The sequence below is a fragment of the Peromyscus californicus genome, unplaced genomic scaffold (assembly GCF_007827085.1).
Source record: "Peromyscus californicus insignis strain IS unplaced genomic scaffold, ASM782708v3 Scaffold_7__1_contigs__length_154581171, whole genome shotgun sequence".
In the NCBI taxonomy this organism is placed as follows: Eukaryota; Metazoa; Chordata; class Mammalia; order Rodentia; family Cricetidae; genus Peromyscus; species Peromyscus californicus.
In genome coordinates this window covers 12,201,680-12,220,105 of record NW_026294595.1, presented here as the reverse complement: position 1 = coordinate 12,220,105, position 18,426 = coordinate 12,201,680, and the positions used below count along the sequence as shown (strand labels likewise).

The window sequence follows — 18,426 nt, the reverse complement described above, 5'->3', positions numbered from 1 at the left end:
CCCAAAATAGAATACCATCACCTTTACTTTTTTTTGTTTTGTTTTTTGTTTTTCGAGACAGGGTTTCTCTGTGTAGCTTTGTGCCTCTCCTGGAACTCACTTGGTAGCCCAGGCTGGCCTCGAACTCACAGAGATCCACCTGGCTCTGCCACCCGAGTGCTGGGATTAAAGGCGTGCGCCACCACCGCCCGGCCCATCACCTTTACTTTTAATTCATTACCAGGCATGTCCCCCTGCTCCGTGACACCCCCTAACTCTCCTTTCACCAAGTCCTAATTAAATTTCTGTTCTGTAGGGGTCCCTGAACCTGGGCCCCACATTCTGATGCCATCTGTGGGAGGCCAGCTCCCACTTTTTCCCCAGCGTAATCTTGAGGAGAGAGGGATAAGAAACATTAGATAGAAATGTTGTGGGAGAGAAACAGACAGAAACACAGGATAGCTTCAGGAGGGCCTGGATCAATATCCACCAGCCTCTTCTATTTCTTCTAAAGGGCTTTTTATAGGAATGCCAAAGGGCAGAGCAAAAGACCTCCCCCTAGCACAGACAAGTGCAGACCCTTCCAATTACCTGGTAACCATGCACATGGTCAAACCATCCCTCAATGCAGCCCTGCTGGGTAAAGCAAGCTCAGATCTCACTAGGGAACCTTTGTGGGCCTCCACATATTCCTATGGAAAGTTGTATCCCAACCTGAGAGAGGGAGGGGAAGAGGAGATGAGAGGAAAAAAACATAACAGGGCATTTTCCTCTGGCTTTCTGCCATGGCCTGGCGCTAGAATGTGGTGAGTGCTCACTTGTACCTGTAGAGTTGGTAGACATGTGTTCTGCTGGCCACTGAGACCTTCCTTAGTACAAATACAACTCCTTCGGCAAGTCTCAGGAGCAGATACCTCCAGCTGGCCTAGAAAGAGGAAGTATCATCTGACTCACACAGAACAAGAGAGCCAAGGCCCTGAGTTCGGTCCTCAGCTCTGGGAAAAAAAAAGGGCCAGGGTGGCAGGCCTGGCACAGGCCAGTAAGCAACACTGTGGAGGGGTCCCTCTGGCCTGTTCCATTCTGTATGGTTCATTCCTGGGCAGCTCCTGCCACTATTGCTTCCAACTCAGCCCAAGGGGCAGCATTTCCAAGCGGTCCTAGCACCTGCCTCACTTGTGGCTTCCAGCTGCCCACCTCAGGCCACAATCTTCTTTCTAGCCCGTGGATGTAGGTGGAGTGACCTTTGTGGACACATAAGCTGAGGGGGTAGAAAGAAGGCTGCTGTCCCCAGTAAGATCTGGAAATGCACAAAGCCTCTCTGTATGGAGTTGCCTGGAATGGGAGTGTCTTAGTTAGGATAAAACACCATGACAGACGAAACTTGGAGAGGAAAGGCTTTATTTCAGCTTACACTTCCACAGCAGTCCATCACTGAGGAAAGTCAGGGAAGGAACTCAGAGATCAGAACCTTGAGGCAAGAACTGATGCAGAGGCCATGGAGAAATGCTGCTTAATGGCTTGCCTGCCTTCTTACAGCATTCAGGACCACCAACCCAGGGTGGCACCACCCATAGTGAGCTGGGCCCTTCCACACCAATCATCAATCAAGAAAATGTACCACAGATTTGCCCATAGGCAAATCTGGTGAAGGAATTTTCTCAATCGAGGTTCCCTCTTCCAGAATGACTGTAGCTTGTGCCAAGCTGACATAAAACCAGCACAGGGAGGTTGGATTCTGCCAGCCTGGAGGCCGCATCATCCAGTGAAAGGACAGCGTCCCGCTCATGGGTAGGTAAAAGGCTCGGAGATAAACCACCCCAGAGATGGTTTCAGGGAACAGTGTCTGCTTTACGGCATGTGAGTGACCACTTACATAGTGGAAAGCCTGTCAACTCTGATTGGTTAGCATATTACCTCAAACTGGATACTGAAATGCTCACACCACCAGGGAGGGTCTCTGTGGAAGAAGCACATTAAAGGAGATGTGGAGAGTGCAGACTCATCCACAGGTCAGCTACCGGCTACTCACGAGACTTCAGAATTCAGTGCTCTGACTTCAGGAGCATGGTGTGCTATGCTTCTTGTTTAGAAGCACAGTATACCAAGGGGGCTGGCCACCAGGCCAACAGGCAACCAGAGGACGTGCATGCTCAGTAGCTGTGATGTGGATAGGGCTAGGGATGGACTGTGCAACAGAAATTCATGAGCTCTAGTTCCCAGGGACAGTCAGAGCTGGGTCTTTTTTTTTTTTTTTTTTTTTTAAAGATTTATTTATTTATTATGTATACAGCATGTATGACTGTGGGCCAGAAGAGGGCACCAGATCTCATTACAGATGGTTGTGAGCCACCATGTGGTTGCTGGGAATTGAACTCAGGACCTCTGGAAGAGCAGTCAGTGCTCTTAACCTCTGAGCCATCTCTCCAGCCCCCAGAGCTGGGTCTTATAAGAGGCAAAGTTAGCAAGGTCCTCGCTGGCTCCCTAATCCAGAGAAAAGGAAGAAACATGTGTGCCAAGAAGAGGTCACCAGAGACCACAGCAAGAGGCTTCCACTGCAAGCCAAGGAGGAAGTCTGCAGAAAAAAACACCTGATGGCCTTGACCTTGAGGTCTGGGACCACAGGGATATGGGCTTCTGTACCTACATCTGAGGTTTTCCTCACAGTAGAGGTAATGGAAATCATCTGAGGAAAGATGCAGAGCCCACTGGGAACCAGGACTCTGTCCCTCAGGGCACGGTGGCCCAAGAGGGACAGCCTAGGACCCAAGAATATCCCAGAAAGGGCTGCAGGGTTGAGGAAGCTGCTTCCTCTACCGGCTGCCCACATGGTGAGGACTTAGGCCACCAAGGCAGAAGAGACCCAGAGGAGGTGAGAGTGGGAAGTCCTGGACCTAATCAGCAGGAGCTGGCTGATGGGTAGCTGAAGGCCCTGGGGTCCTTCTGCCCTCTACTTCCCAGTGGCTTCTGGTTACAAATCCTGCAGAAGACTGCAGTGGCTGACCCATCACAGGCTGGGGAGAACATGTCCAAACAACTGTAGGGGAGGCGTGTCAGGACAAGGGTCTGAGCATACACAGGGTGACCACCACACTGCGTGGACTAGATAAAGATGGAATGGACATAATCTTCATGTTTACCTGGCCTGGGCGCATGGGAAGGATACATGATCACAGTCCTTCATACACAGAGTGCTAGGGCTGAGATGCGGTAGTGTGGGCTCCTCCACTCCCACAGTAGTGAGATCACAGCCACAGGTGACATTTGTAAGAAGAACCCACACTAGCCAAGTGCCTCCCAGTCTCATGTAACATTCCCAGGAACCCACGAGGTGCACCTCTGTCAAGGGCAGCCAGCTGCCCACCCTGGTGGCCTTGATCCATCTCCTGGGTAACAGGACACCACATTCTGCAGGTGAGCATGTGCCTACCTCACTCTGTGCACTTCCAAGCATCACTGTAGCCACGAGGGGACCTGCAACAAGGTGCTAGCTAAAGAGCTAACAGGGGCCTCTGCTTCCTTCCACAGTTATACCATCAGGAACCTCAGGAGCCACACTGGGCGGCGAGGTAACTATGAAGAGGGAAGGACAGGCTAAGGATGGGAAACCGGGAGGGAAGCCTGGGGTCCTGAGGCATGAGCTGCCTTTTCCCTATGGGGTGATGGGGACAAACAACACTTGATTATTTAGGTTTTCTTATTAAATCACACAGGACTCATCCTGAAGGAGAAAGTGCTGTTTTTATCTCTGAAGACTGAGGTTCCTGCTCTAAGGTCACCTGGTAGACTCTGCTGGATGCTGTGCCAGCCAGGCAGAGGTGACCATCTGGTAGCCAGGCTTTGGGTAGGACAAACCCTGCTGGACTTAGGACGCCAGCTACTCCCTCCCAGGCACAAAAGGTTAACCACGGCTGCAGAATAGAACGTAGGTTTATTTGTAGTAAAAACCGTAGTCTGGGGAGGAAAGCCCATTGGCAAATGTACAATTGTTCCATTAGGGGGTGCTGCTGGCTGTGGGACCCCCTCATCCCTGACTTGCATGCATTGCACTGCAAATGTTCACAGCTGATCTCAGGTCCCCGTCCTCAGCCCTCAAATGGTGCCCAGTCTCTAGAAGAGGTGCCTGTGTACCAGCTTGCCTAGCCTTCCCATCACCCTGCTCAGTGTGGCGCAAAAAAACAAAAAACCCAAACCAAATACAAACGTCAAAACAAACACGAAACATTCACAAAACTGGGGCTCTAGATCATTCTTTTTCTCAGTGTCCTTCATTATCATGACTTATATCATGACAAACTAAAATATACATCATTTTGCTATTATAGAGTCTCTTATTCACAGATATATAATGGGAGATTTAGATGAAATAATTACAACTTTCCCCCCCTTTAAAACACAAACAGGCAAAACAAAACACAACAGGACAAACAAACAACAAACAAACAAAAACCAGAAAAAAACTAAAGCATGGGGCATTCATATAGAAGGGGCTGACAGAGTCTCCCCACAGCCTGCACTGGCCCTGGGCAGGCCAGGCCGAGGAGCTGTGCAAAGTGGCCTGTGCCCCGACTCTCTCCAAGCCAACTCTTCACTCCCAAACCAGCTTCTCACAGCTTGAGCCTTTCCAGGGTGTCTCACTTTCTGTTGCTCCCCATCTTCTGAATTCCTCCTTGCCTCCCCCCACATCCCAGCAAGCTCTATGTGGGCCCAAGCTGGAGGACATGAGGCCAACTTTGGAAAGTATCCCCAGGTAAAGGTGGTGCCCAGTCCCACTCCAGCAGGGACAATGACTCAAACGCTAGCCTTGGTTCCCTGCTCACCCAGGACTGGGCAGCTAGATGGAGAAAGGGCCCCAAGAAGTCTGTGTCTTGACATAAGCTTTCACACGGAATTCTGGGTAGGGAGAAAATAGGGGCTGGCCAAGCCAGAGGTCAAAGGCCAGGAAGCACCAGGAGAGGGGGGGGTAAAGGGGTGGAGACACCCCAAGAGCACTTATTTTGGGTTGGCCACAGGTCCAGTGTGTGGGCTGCAGGAATCATTGTGGGGACACCTGTCGAGGGCCAGAACCAACATCGAGTGCAGAGGCCAGCAGACTCCTAGGGACCATGGTTTGGAATGCAGAAGACCCAAGAGTGCCTCCTGGAGAGAAGAGAGGCAGTGGGGAGGGGAACCTGGGTCTCTCCCCTGCCCTTTGGGGTTCGCAGATGTATCCCCTGGCAGCAGGGCAGGGAAGACCTCAGGAAAGAGGCGTCAACAAGCAAAGAGCAGTACCACTGACTGGGGTGGGCTGGGGGGTGGGTCAGCAATGTCATCGTTCCAAAGGCCCCTCCAGAGATAGGGGGGCTTGCCAGTTAGCGCTCAGCAGGACCCTGAAGTGTTGGGAAGGGAGGCGGTCAGGGAAAGCTGCAGAGCCAGCATGACCCAGTGGTCCCTGTGCAAGCTCTCTGATCCTGCACCCCAGATGGGCCTAGTGTGTGCTACAGCACTGTCTGGTCCTGCCTGCCTCCCAAGACCTGACACCCACTCTAGAGAGCAGCAGAAAAGACAGGCAGGTCAGTGCAGGGCCGAGCAGATGGGGCTGGGAAGGGCCCTCCCTGCTGTCCCCGGCCCTCCCTGCTGTCCCCAGCCCTCCCTGGCACGCAATGAGTTGAGTTCTGGGCTCCTGAACATCTAAACCAGAGGGTCAGGTGGTGGCTTCTGACCTTGGCTGTCATCCACACCCACCTGGCCACATCGCCTGAGCTCCCTCTCCTTGGTGCTCTGGGTGTGGCCAGCACAGGTTTCCTCTATGTACAAGGAATGTACCCAGGGACAGGCCACCCAGGGCAGGTGACGGTGGAACACCTTCCCCATCCCTGTGGGCTGTAGCAGCTGCAAGCTTGGCAGGCAGTTCCCGGAGCCATGGAGATGCCAGAGGTGGACTTCAGAGCTGGGGAGACTCCCAAGAACATCTGTGCGTCTGTCCATGTCTCGCCCTCACTGGACACCCTCCTCTTCCACGTATGTCGAAGGAAACCAACCGATCTGAAAGAGATGGCAGGTCATGTGTGTCTGCCTGTGTGTGCATATGGCAAGAGTGTGTGTGTGTGTGTGTATGTGTGTCAGGACAGGGTCAGGAGGAGCTTAGGGAGAGGAGAACTCTCCTACATGCCAGAGATCTCAACCAGGCCTCACCGAGCCTTGAGGAGAGACTGAGAGCCTGGACCTAGTCTATGATCTGCCCATGAGAAAAGCGTCAGACCCTACTGAGGAATGCATCTTCCCACATCTCTTGACACACAACCTGTTCCTCAGCCTTGACAGTGATGAAAAGCAAAAGCAAACACAGACAGCAGCCAGGAGCCCTGGGTCAGGATGGAAAGAGCTACTCCATATGTTCTAGAAAACTGATAAGAAGGCAGACATTTCGGAGAACAGAGAACAGGAGGCAGAAATCAAGGAAGTCCTTGGCCGGAACAGAAGCTGGATATAGTGATGCATGTCCATGACCCCAGCACTCAGGAGACTGAGGATTACCTCGAGTTCAAGGCCAGCCAGCCCTTCTCAGTGAGACTCTGTCTTTAAAAATAAAACAAAACTAACCAACAGACAAAAAAGGAAGAAGGGAAGGAGGAGAGAGAGAGAGAGAGAGAGAGAGAGAGAGAGAGAGAGAGAGAGAGAGAGAAACAACCCTAGAATCAAAAGATACAATGACTTAAAAGAATCTAAAAGGATTAAGCAACAGGTTAGACAGAGAGCAGGACTAACGGTAGGTCAATTCAGGATAGAATGCAGATGGAAGGCCAGGCGGTGGTGGCGCACGCCTTTAATCCCAGCACTCGGGAAGGCAGAGGCAGGCGGATCTCTGTGAATTCGAGGACAGTCTCCAAAGCTACAAAGAGAAACAGAGAAACCCTGTCTCGAAAAATTAAAAAAAAAAAAAAAAAAAGAAAGAAAAAAAGAAAAGAAAAAAGAATGCAGATGGAAATAGGAAAGACAGGGACCTGGCAGTTAGCCTCTTAACCAAGCTCAAAGTTAATACCACAAATAATGAGAACCTGGAACCGGACACCACAATCAGAATCCATCCTAGCTAGCATCTGAGAGGAGAAGCCTTGATTAAGGGATTTCCCAGTTCAGATAGACACATCTGTGGGACTTTCTTGGTTATTAATTGATATAGAAGAGTCCAGCCCACTGTGGGCAGCACCATCCCCTAGGCAGGTGATCCTGAGACATGTAAGATGACATAAAGCCTTCCCTCCCTTAAGCTGTTTTTAGTCAGATTGTTTTATCACAATAACAAAATGAAATAGAACAGAGGTTGTAACACTGATGAATGACATTCCCCTTGTGTACACGAACATAAAGGTATGGCCTCTGTCTAAATGTGAAGAAACATCAAACCTAATAATGGGACAAAAAAAAAAGTCCCCTCTTCAAAAAACATTACAAATCATATATGACCAAGAGAAACTGAGGAACATTCCAATTAGTATGATGGTCATGGTCAGTAGTTCATGTACCCAGTAAACAACAGCCAGAAGAAACATAATTGAGAAAATTGGTGAAATTAGAAAATTTGACTACAGATCAGCAAACTGTATTATATCAAAAGGGAAAAGCCTTGACCTCAGGGAATACTAAGGAGTAAAGAAATGTCATTTGGGCAATTACTCTTGAATATTAAAGAGTATAGAAGATACACGGCAATGCCACACAAAAACTGGGAGGAAAATAATTTATAATTCAAGGCTTTGAGGTCCTTACACCTTCTCTGCAGTAAAAGTCCTCACTGAAGGGACTCCGTATAGTCCAAGTGCATCTGGAACCACCAGAATATTAGCATATGTAGTAAAAGGGTATATAACTAAAAAATTAAAAAAAGAAAATAATCATGAGGAGGGGAGAGAAAGTAGACAGAAAAAAATATTGGTTAATAGTTACCCAGGAAGGAGAGAGGAGTAATTGACTGACAATAAGCAACAAGAGGTTGGACTTATAAATGAATGGCCAATATTTATACTAAATGTAAATGGACTACATATGCCTACTAAAGGGCAAAGACTGCCACATTAGAGTCACTTAAAAAAACCCAACTGGTTTCAAGAAACTCATCTCAAGTACAAGGAAAGAGAAAAATCAACCATAACAGGAAAGAGTGTGGGGAGCTGGTTTGAAGAGCGGCTGCTCACAGAAAACCGCTGCTGCCTCTGTCAGGAGACAGACTCAGCAGTGAAACTGCCAGAGATGAAAAGGCATTCCATGGTGACAGCAGGTTAAATCAGCAAGAGCTACTCACAAAAGTTCAAACCAGTTATTTTCAAACTGTGATACAGAATGGCCTGGACCTGAGGCGGGCCCCAGCAAGTTACTGAATCACTGTCCCAGCTGCTTCCAACACAACTGGCATGGGCTAGCTTTCAGGGCCAGGGTCCAGCCCTCAAAGTGACTGCTATAACTCAGTAGCCTGCACTCTCTTGAAGGGCAGTTGGGTATGCATGAACACATCTTGGCCTGCAACACAGATGCCAAGCTGACTGTAGAGTGTTCAGCAGGGAAGCCGAAGCTGCCTGGTCCTCTGCACACAAGTGCACCTGTCTGGGTACCTATGGCCCCAGGAAAACCCTGTTTGTCCTGGGGGTGGCACAGGGAGCTCTCTGCTTTTCCAAAAACCTGGGAGACCTGGGTTTCAGAGGCCTGGGTCAAAGCCAGTGGATCTAGATGGGTCTGGGGATAGAGAGGGGTTTTTGCAGGATCTCCAGGGGAAAAAAAGAGTCTCAGGGAACTACCTGGCAGTCATTGGAAACAGGAAGAAGAGACGGGGTGGGTAGGATCTGATGGATGCCTGTGGCTTCCCTACCTTCAAGTGACCAGAAGACTGTATATAAAACCCATTTCTGAGTGACCACAAAGGCAGGGAAACAGGGAAACACAGTACAGGGTCTGTGAGGCCTGGATCGAGACCTGACCAGTGCAGTTAGGATCACAATGAACATCTGGATCCTCACCCCCACCCCTGTGACATCAGGGAGATCTCAGGCACAGTGTGCCTAACAAGGCTGAGCACAGTCGAGGCTGTAGAATAGCTTGTCTGAGCCCAACTGGGTCAGAGCCAGCCCTGAGCCTTGGCACGAAGCCCTCAGGCCAGGTAAGTTACTCACCCGTCCATTCGTCTCGCCTTTCCACCAGCCCTGGTCCCCACCAATTCGGCTGTAGATCTTTACCACGTCACCTTCCCGAAGCGACAGCTCCCGCATGTCCCGTGCAGCAAAGTTGTACCTGGCCACAGCTGTGCCAATGACCCGTGGTGTGAACACTATTGGGGCAGACAGGGTGGTCCATCACCACAACCGCAAGAGCTGCTCAGCCAGGGCTCAGAGGCCCTCGCACTGAGATAGGTCTCTTGCCTGGTACCTAGAGTCTGGCTTTGTGCCCACAGCTAGAGAAGGTCTCTGGAGGGACTCGCTAGTCTCCAGCTCAGGGCCCTCTACACCTTGGTGGGTTTGGGTATATGACACACCCATGCATGCACTAGAAGAGGGTTGGAGCTATCACCACCCGTGCTGGGCAGCTGTCACAGGCAACAAGCATGTCATCGGTGAACAGAGCAGGCACCCATGCCTTGACCACTAGAGCTTGTGGTATCCCCATCCCAGATCTCCAAACTAGACTGGAAACCCACTGAACTGGTTCAGCCCAGAACCCAGAAGTCCTGAGGGACAGGTGACAGTGGCAGTGAGTGAGGGGACACACACAGCCACACACAGAGGGGCTTTGGCTCTGGCAGCAGAAAGCATGTCATACCAGGGCTGACCGAAGCCCCCTCCTCTGCACCCGTCCCATTCCCACGGCAGCTTTCTCAGCCGCAGATCTGCCCCTCCTGCCCACATGTCCCACAACCAGAGGCAAAGCACCCAATGGCCGTGAAGGATGACAGCGGGGGAGGCAGGGAGGGAGCTATCAACCAGGGAAGAACCCTGCCTAATGTGTCCTTGTGTGCAGCAGCCGTGGCCTGATTCCCAGCCTCCCTCCCGCACCCGGCACCAGGCTGCACAGCCAGGGGGACCCATCAGGCTGGGCCCTGAGCAGTAGAGGTACCTGACCAGAAGGGAGCGGAGGGGCCCTGAGGGGCAAAGCTGAGGCCCTGAGGACTGAGAAAAGAAAAGTTGTAGGAAGCACAGGAAGCTGCAAAGAGGCGAGAGAGATCATAAGACAGAGGGCAGGATGCTGACGGCCAAGAACACAGGGGATGGCAGGCTCTACCTCAGGAGGACACCAGGGAGGGCAGGGACCTAGCATAGGCATGGTTAGGCCACTGCTCGCTCTACACCTATGGCTTGAAAAGACATTGGGGCCACTGTCAGAGAGGCTGGCAACCCTCTGCTGGTCTGCTCCATCTGGGGTGGGGGAGGGACGTTCTCATAGCTCTGCAGGTCCCTGTAGACTGGAGACTCGGGAAAGAGCTCTGAGCCAAATGCTCTGGGCCTGTCTCTGTCCCAAGGTCCAGGTTGCTCCCCTGTCCTTGGCTTTGGAGTCTTCCCTTTAGGCAGACAGCTGCCTGGAAGAGCCAAGGCCCCAGGACACCCAGGGAGGGATCTGTTCTCAGATCCTACCCTACTGCCTCTCACTACTGCCAGCTCCAAGCACAGGCGTCAAGTGCCAGAGTGGCAGTGCAATCCCCATCTGCTACATGAAATGAGCAGGGGCATGGGTCAGCGCCAATGACAGATGGGCAGGCCTGGTCCACGCTCAGGGATGGGGGCAACAACTCTTGACCCTGGAAGTGGCCTGAGTGGATACCCCTGGGCACAGATATTACCTGGGGACCGGCTTGAGGCCCTGGTGGCGGCGCGCTCCCGGGACTTGTAGGGGAACTTGAGCGTAGTGTCCAACTGCTTGAAGCTTTCCTTGAGTGAGTGGCACTGGTAGTACTCCACCAGCTCCTGCAGAGGGCGCACACTCACCAACCGCTGGAGAATCAGGAGCCCTCCCACCTCCTGGGTTCAAAGGTATGGACTCCTCAGAAAGCCCTCCCTCCAACCAAGTCCAGCTAGGGTGGCCAGTGCCTCGGAGACCTCTCCCTCAGCTTTAGTGCTCCCAAATACTTCTGAAAGAGTGTTCTAGAAGGAATGCCAAGGTTGAAGGACAACCTGCTGACTGTAATACCTTCCATGCTGGATGAGGGTACACTGGCAGGGCAGAATGCCATGAGGCTAGTGCCGGGGGGAGGACCAGGCAACAAAGAATGATGGGCACACGAAGGGTGGTGCCATGGCTCTGGAAGAGTCTAGCTGCCCCAAGAGGAACCTAGATCCTCACATGAAGGTGCATGTTGACTTTGGGCTGAGAAAGGGATTTTAGGAACTGTTTGCCTTTGTGTTTTCCCACGGGCCACAGAGGGGAAATGAAAGCTCCAGTGTCCTCCCAGGGGGGCAGTGTATAACACTGCTCCAACTGTCCCCAGGTACCCTGTCAAGTTCCCCTACACTTTGCCCCACACTGGAAAGAACCATTCCTCCCCAGGCACAGAGAATGGGCCATCAGGGAGCAGAATGGTTGTGGAGTGGAGAACCAGTGGGCCTCTGTGGCCAGGGTCTGGTGCAGCAGGAGTGACAGGCACACGTACCAGGAGGCTCTCAAACTTCTTGGCTTCAGTGATGTGGATCCAGTTGTCTTTCTCCACTACCTTGATATGCTTCACCTCATCATTGAACCTGGACAGACACACAGCCCAGCTGTTACTGCATAGGAACACAACCCCAGGCTTATTCCAGATCTGTTTCAGCAAAGATCCTGACCCAAACCTCTGAACCACCTCTGCAGCCACTCCAAGCCAGCCATTTCTCCAGCCATTGGCTCACTCCATTTGGGCAGATCTCCTGGGACCCACCCCATCGCTCTCCCTGCTTGCTTGAAATCCACATCCCAGAGTCCCCACTACCAACTCGGCTCCTCTCCCCTCCTCTCCCACTGCCCTCTCCAGGCTTCTGCTGCCTATAGTTTGGGACTTTTGCTCATTGCCTGGAGACTGGGAGATCCCCCTCCTCCCTGTAAGCAGTTCCAGTGTACCCAACCTAGAGAGCCTTGGGAGGCTCTCCTGAAAGCCATCCCAATCCATGCCAGGCATCAAAGTCAAAGACACCACACGGACAGAAAAGTAAAGCCTGTATCCTTATGACTGTGGGTATAGGAACCCAGCCAGTTAGGCAAGAGAACCTATCTCCCCATTTCATGTATATCTGTACATGAACTGAACATGTAACAAGGACTGGGCACCTTGGCCAGGGCTGAGGGGGTGGAGAGACATCCTAGGAATACAAGGTTGGTTCAATACCTTGAAATCAGCTAAAGCAAAAACTGACTAATGAATGATCAAGCCCTCAACTGACCAGTCTCCCACTCCACAGGGCCTTTGCAGGAACCTACCTGTGTCCCCCTGGACTTAACATGTGCTGTGAGCCAGATCAACAGGACCCCCAGTGGACCCCCACTGTGGTGTCCTAAAGGCCAGGCAAACACAAGACACTGTGGACACTCCTATGAGGTGGGTGTGATGTCTACCATGTCATGACATGGGACTGATTATAGAGTATGCATTTCTTAACCCTGTAACACCTAGTAACTTGTGCCCATGGGTGTCCTGTGCTGAGGAAAACAAACTGCCAGGTTTTTTTTGCTTTGTTTTAATCTGAGGAAAGATGCCCAGAACAAGGGCCTGTAGCCCAAGCTACAAGGCTGTCATGGCCACTGCTGGAGTTCTCCAAGGGTCCCCAGGTGCCACAAAGCAACATGATGAGTACATCCTACCTAAGAGTCACTGGACAGGCTGGCAGTACATTCCTGACAGTACCCCCCAGTGTCCTACCAGCCCACCTGTCTCTGAACATGCTCCATCCTCGACCCACACAGCCATGGAGCCATGTCTTATGTAGGCTGCCGGTTGCACCCAGCACACGTGAGGAGCCCTGATGGCGAGCATGTGTCCTCTGCCACCATCTCGTCCAAGATTTTCTAGCCTGGACATCAGAGAAGACCCACTCCATCCCCTCAATAACGGGCTCAGGAGGGATACTCATGGGCCCCAGGCCTGCGGCTTACTTGATGCTGATGGCGAAGCGCTCGGCCTCTGCTGGTCGCTCTCTGATGAGGTAGGTCCCACTGGGGTGAGACTTGAGCAGATTGTCCGTCTGTTGACGTTCCATGTTGCCAGCAAACCTGGGGTCAGGAAACCAGAACTGAGACACATTGCTGAAGAGGTGATGGCCTTGGTGTGTACATGTCACTGCCCCAGGCTTCGCTCCTTGTCTGAACTTTAAAACCTTTGAGGTGAGAAGATGTGTGACTGGTGAGGGGTACGTGGCCATGTCCTGATCAGAGCACAATGTGGGGGCCGGCACCTCAAGTCAAGAATACGGGGTACCTGATGAAGATGTCACAGGGGAGAGACAGAAGAGTGCCACAGCCGGGGCGGGGGGTGTCTATCTGAACCACAAACTTCTACCAGACCCCATTTTTCTAAATTTTTTTCACTACTTGAAAAGAAGTAATGATGTAGGCATCTTGGGAGAGACACTCTGGAGAGGGCCGGCATCCATGCAGAATGAGATCTGGGCAAAATCAGGCCTTTCCCACCATCAAAAAAAGGTTGGTCACCTCAGCAAAGCAACCCCCAGGTTCCCCATGATGTGACATCATGGGCCTAGTCTTCAGTAACATTGCACAGTCAAGGTAGATCTGGGGTTCATAAATTAAATTTCTTGGTGGCTGGGGCAGGGGAGTCACTTTCTTTAGCAGTAGCCACTCTAGGTAGGTTGCCCACACTCTAGTTAAAAAACAAAAACCCCTCCCCCCATGCTCACACAAGCAAACCCAACTAAACTTGGGAGTCACACATACAAAGGGTATGAAAGTAGGAGGGGGGGCCACCTGGGGAGAAGTTGGGGGGCTGGAGAGCAGTGGGGCAACAGTGACTAAAACTCACTATACACATGTCTGAGATTGTCAAAGAATAAATAATTTGAAAACTAAAACAACCATGGGGTGGACAATCTTGAGTGTCAACTTGAATCACCATGGAAACAGATCTCTGGATGTCTCAGGGATTATCTAGATTAAGCTAACTGAGGCAGGAAGCCCCAACCTCTGTGTGAGTGGGGCACCATGCCATGGGCTGGGCTCTCAAACTGAATAAAAAGATGAGCAAGCTGAGCCAGCATTTGTGCATCTCTCCGCTTCCTGATCCAGGATGCAGTGTGAACAGCCGCCTCCATGATGTACTGTACCCCGGAACTGTGAACCAAAATACACCACGAAGTACTGTACCCCGGAACTGGGAACCGAAATACGCCACGAAGTACTGTACCCCCAAACTGGGAACTAAAATACACCATGAAGTACTGTACCCCAGAACTGGGAACTGAAATACACCACGAAGTACTGTACCCCGGAATTGTGAACCAAAATACACCACGAAGTACTGCTGTGGGATTGTCTGTATGTCAAATGTGTTGCTCTGATTGGTTGGTAAATAAATCACTGATTGGCCAGTGGCCAGGCAGGAAGTATGGGCGGGACAAGGAGGAGAATAAAGCTGGGAAGTGGAAGGCTGAGTCAGAGAGACACTGCCAGCTGCCACGATGACAAACGGCATGTGAAGATACCGGTAAGCCACGAGCCACGTGGCAAGGTATAGATTTATAGAAATGGATTAATTTAAGCTGTAAGAACAGTTAGCAAGAAGCTTGCCACGGCCATACAGTTTGTAAGCAATATAAGTCTCTGTGTTTACTTGGTCGGGTCTGAGCGGCTGTGGGACTGGCAGGTGAGAGAGATTTGTCCTGACTGTGGGCCAGGCAGGAAAACTCTAGCTACAAAGTACTGTACCCCGGAACTGGGAACTAAAATACGCCTTCCCTTCCTTAAATGGCTTTGCCGGGGATTTTGTCACAGTAAAATGACAAGAAACAAAGACTCCATCCAGGACAGTCTCTATGACATCAATCATTTGCGACCTGCAGGCCAATGCAGGGTGGGCATGCACCCACAGGCCCAGTAGGCTTCCTAGAGAGATGCACCAGGACAGACATCAATGAGGTTCTAGGAGAGGACAAGGACCTGGGAGGCTGTGCAGACACATCACACGTGATGCCTGGGGATACTGGACTGAATGGGGAATGAGCCCCATCTGGGGTTAGAGATATGTATGCTGCCCGTGTGGGGCTATGCGACTTTGAGGGGTAGTTCTTCTAGGCACTGGGCACAGCAGGGACAGACTCAAAAGAAGTAGCCCAAGACTCACGTGACCTGTGACCATACCCAAAACACCCACCTTTATCCTTCCATGTAACCCAGCTTCTCTTCTCACCAAAGGCATGATTACAAACTAGACCATAAATACATCACTTCTAAAGCTTACGTAATAAAGCTCAGTTAAGTCTTCATAGAAAAGGACTCATTACCACAAATACTGGAGCCTACTGATCTGTTTTAGAGATGCGGAAATGGCCAAGGTAGGGCTCAGTTTCCCCTTGACCCAGGCCAGCTCATGGGCTTATAGGGCCATACCCTATGAGATAGGGGCCACCAAATGTCCCAAGTCTGCAGCCTACAATCCACTTACCAGGGGTATGCAGTGTAATCAATCTCCCGGGATGGCGGGCGGCCAATAGGTGGCTGGGGACAGAACACAGGTGTATTAATGTCCCCTGGGGCATAAGGAAAAGCTCATGAGAAACCCAATCCTGGGACCAGCAGTCTATACTGGGCCAGAACTCCAGGTGGACTTAGCCCAGCACCGCTGAACTGTGACATCCCAGGAACACGGCCAGGACTTCCTCTGAGCAGATGCTCAGGACGGTTGATGGAGAGAATGACTGGTTTTCACAGAAGGTATGCATGAATGAGAAACCAGCAGCAAACTTAATTCCTGGGAGGGAAGGACTGGAGGCCACAAGAAATCCCCAACAGTGGGCATGAGGTGGTCATGCTCAGGGGGTACAGTGTCCCCTAATCCCTGCCCTCCTCTGCTATGGGCTCCCCAGGTCTATCCAATGAGTTCTGAGTGTTTAAAACTTTTCCTTCAAGCAGCAGATGAACTGGGTGGGTCTGGGGTGAGGAGGGATGCCTCTTTTCCCAGCACTTTCAGGGAGAAGTGTCTCTTTCACTTTTAGCTGTCCTTGTGGGGAGAGGGGTCAGGTTATCCCAGGCCAACTCCTTGCTGCTCTGACATCACAGCCAAGAACAGCCTTGTCTGTTGTTCTGAACAAGATCCAGCTTTCAGGCCTCGTGTCTGGGAAGCTTCCTCTTCCCTGGGCTCTGATGGCCTGAGAGAATGTCTAAAGAGTTCTCCACAGGGGAGGGCAGTGGTTCTACATTAGTTTCAACTGGGTAGATGCCCACTGTGGTGGTCTGAATAAGAATGGACCTCATAGGCTCATAGATTTGAACGCTTAGGCACCAGGGAGTGGAACTGTTTGAGAAGGAACAGAAGGATTAGAAGATGTGGGCTTGTTGGAGTTAAGTGTGTCACTAGGGGTGGGACTGGAGGTTTTAGAAAGCCCACGCCAGACCCAGTGTTTCTGTCTGCTGCCTACGGAGAAGGATGCAGCTCTCAGCCACTACTTTAGAGCCCCGCACACCACCATGTACCTGCCATGCTCCCCACCATGATAATAACGGACTAAGCCCCCAATAAAATGCTTTCTTTCCTAAGAGTTTCCTTGGTCATGGTGTCTCTTCACAGCAATAGACTAAGGCATCCACAGGCTGCTCATTCTCAGCTCCAAACCTTTCAACAGACAATAGCACCCCTGCCCACCCCGGGATGAACTGCTTTGCCCCAGATGCAGTTCACTGTGGCCATCTAGCAAGGACAACCTGACTCCCTGGCCCTAGCTCTCTGCATCTTGGACCCTGTGATCTAGAGGCATGAGGAAAAGGACTCACCCTTCCATCCACTGGGCAGGGCTTCACGGATGAGCTGGGAAAATACCCTGACTTCCGGGTTTGAACCAGTCGCCCCTGGAGGAAGAAGCAACCAGGAGGCATGAAGGACCCTAAGATACCTGCAGCTATACAAATCCCAGGCCCGACATGAGTGTCACCTCCCTGCTGTGACCTTAGTTGGCCTCCTCACCACGTGGAGCAGAGAAGTGAGGATATTCCCACTTTACATATAAGTAACACCGAGGCTCAACACAACAGCCAAGTGTTTCTGCAAGTCCACCAAAGAGAGAGGTGACACCCAGGGGGGAGGAAGGGAGGATGCAGACCTTGTGTGACACAACCCAGAATCATCTAAGACAGAGTCTCAGTGAGGGGCTGTCTACATCGGGCTGGCCTGCCTCTGTGGGGGACTCCCGGGATTGCCTCAGTGAGGTAAGAAGAGGCAGCCTGAAAGGGGGCAGTACCACTCGCTGGGTGAGGTCCTGGTGGAGAAGGTGAGCTAAACACTAAGCGTGCATTCCTTCTCTCTGCTCTTGACTGTGGATGGGATGTGCCAAGGAGCTTCAAGTTCCTGCCTGACTTCCTTGCAGTGATGGACTATAACCTGGAGTCATGAGCAAATAAATCCTTTATCCTCGGAGATGCTTTCTGTCGGGGTGTTCCATCACAGCAACAGCATGAAACCATGACACCTGGGATGCAGAGCATCCTTCAGTACCTTTTGGGTCTCATGTTATGTGACTGTCCAGTCTGGCTCAATAGTCTGGACTCAGTTACTAATGATGTCCTTCAGGGAATAAGACACTGCAAATATCACCAACCTTTCCCCTAACTCTATACTCCAAGTTGGCCACAGAGTCTCAGGGTTCCTTAGGTGCTGGACTCAACAGAGAGGGTTCTAAAGACGTAACAGGCTCCAGCTCAGAAGTGGAAGCTAGTCCACAAGAATATCATGGGGCCCATGTTTGTCTCCCTCCCACCAGACAGGGTCCTGGGGCCATTCCCATACTGTGGGGGGCTGCCAACCAAAATGGGGGCACTGGGGATGGGGCATGGCATGGCTGGGACAGAACCTGTGGGGTCCACTGAGGCAGGAAGGAGACAGGGCAAACAAGAGTCTCTGTGGAAGTATGCTGTACCCCTACCTCTGTAGCAAATGCCTCCAGGCAGATATGGCAGAATTCACATGCAGAATGGAGGTGGCAGAGGCCATGGTAAGCAGCCTTCTTCTCTCACACCATGGCATCACCCTCAAACCTCCCTGCTTTGGCCTTGGGGGATGGGCGGGGAGAGGAGCAAGGCTGCACCCCCTTCCTCCAGGGCCCAGGACTCACCTCCCACCAAGGAGAATCGGGGTCACCCCGGAGCAGCTCTATCACGTCCCCTGTCTGGAAGGTCAACACGGGCTTCCCGGGAGGGACTGGGTTACCATGGTAATTCTGCACAGCAACCATCTTGGGACCTATGGATGACAAGGTAGAAGAGGACGGCTCACTGGTGACCTTGTCCCTGCTGGCAGCTCAC

The 18,426-nt window shown here is 51.7% G+C and overlaps 1 protein-coding gene across 9 annotated transcripts in view; it reads right to left on the bottom strand.

Annotated features, from left to right (window-relative positions):
* Positions 1 to 3,888: 3,888 nt before the first annotated feature.
* The window catches only part of Vav2 (vav guanine nucleotide exchange factor 2), a 172,125-nt gene continuing 157,587 nt past the window's right edge, over positions 3,889 to 18,426 (bottom strand). For 7 of the 9 annotated variants that reach the window (XM_052723776.1, XM_052723777.1, XM_052723779.1 and 4 more), the window contains 9 exons: positions 18,237 to 18,364; positions 16,903 to 16,977; positions 15,578 to 15,630; positions 13,057 to 13,173; positions 11,585 to 11,672; positions 10,778 to 10,901; positions 10,057 to 10,143; positions 9,120 to 9,274; positions 3,889 to 6,000 (listed from right to left, as the gene is read on the bottom strand). In XM_052723776.1, the coding sequence (XP_052579736.1) occupies positions 5,953 to 6,000; positions 9,120 to 9,274; positions 10,057 to 10,143; positions 10,778 to 10,901; positions 11,585 to 11,672; positions 13,057 to 13,173; positions 15,578 to 15,630; positions 16,903 to 16,977; positions 18,237 to 18,364 (875 nt within the window). In that variant the 3' untranslated portion in view covers positions 3,889 to 5,952. The remainder of the gene's footprint in view (positions 6,001 to 9,119; positions 9,275 to 10,056; positions 10,144 to 10,777; positions 10,902 to 11,584; positions 11,673 to 13,056; positions 13,174 to 15,577; positions 15,631 to 16,902; positions 16,978 to 18,236; positions 18,365 to 18,426) is intronic. The other 2 variants (XM_052723782.1, XM_052723783.1) reach the window with 1 other exon arrangement.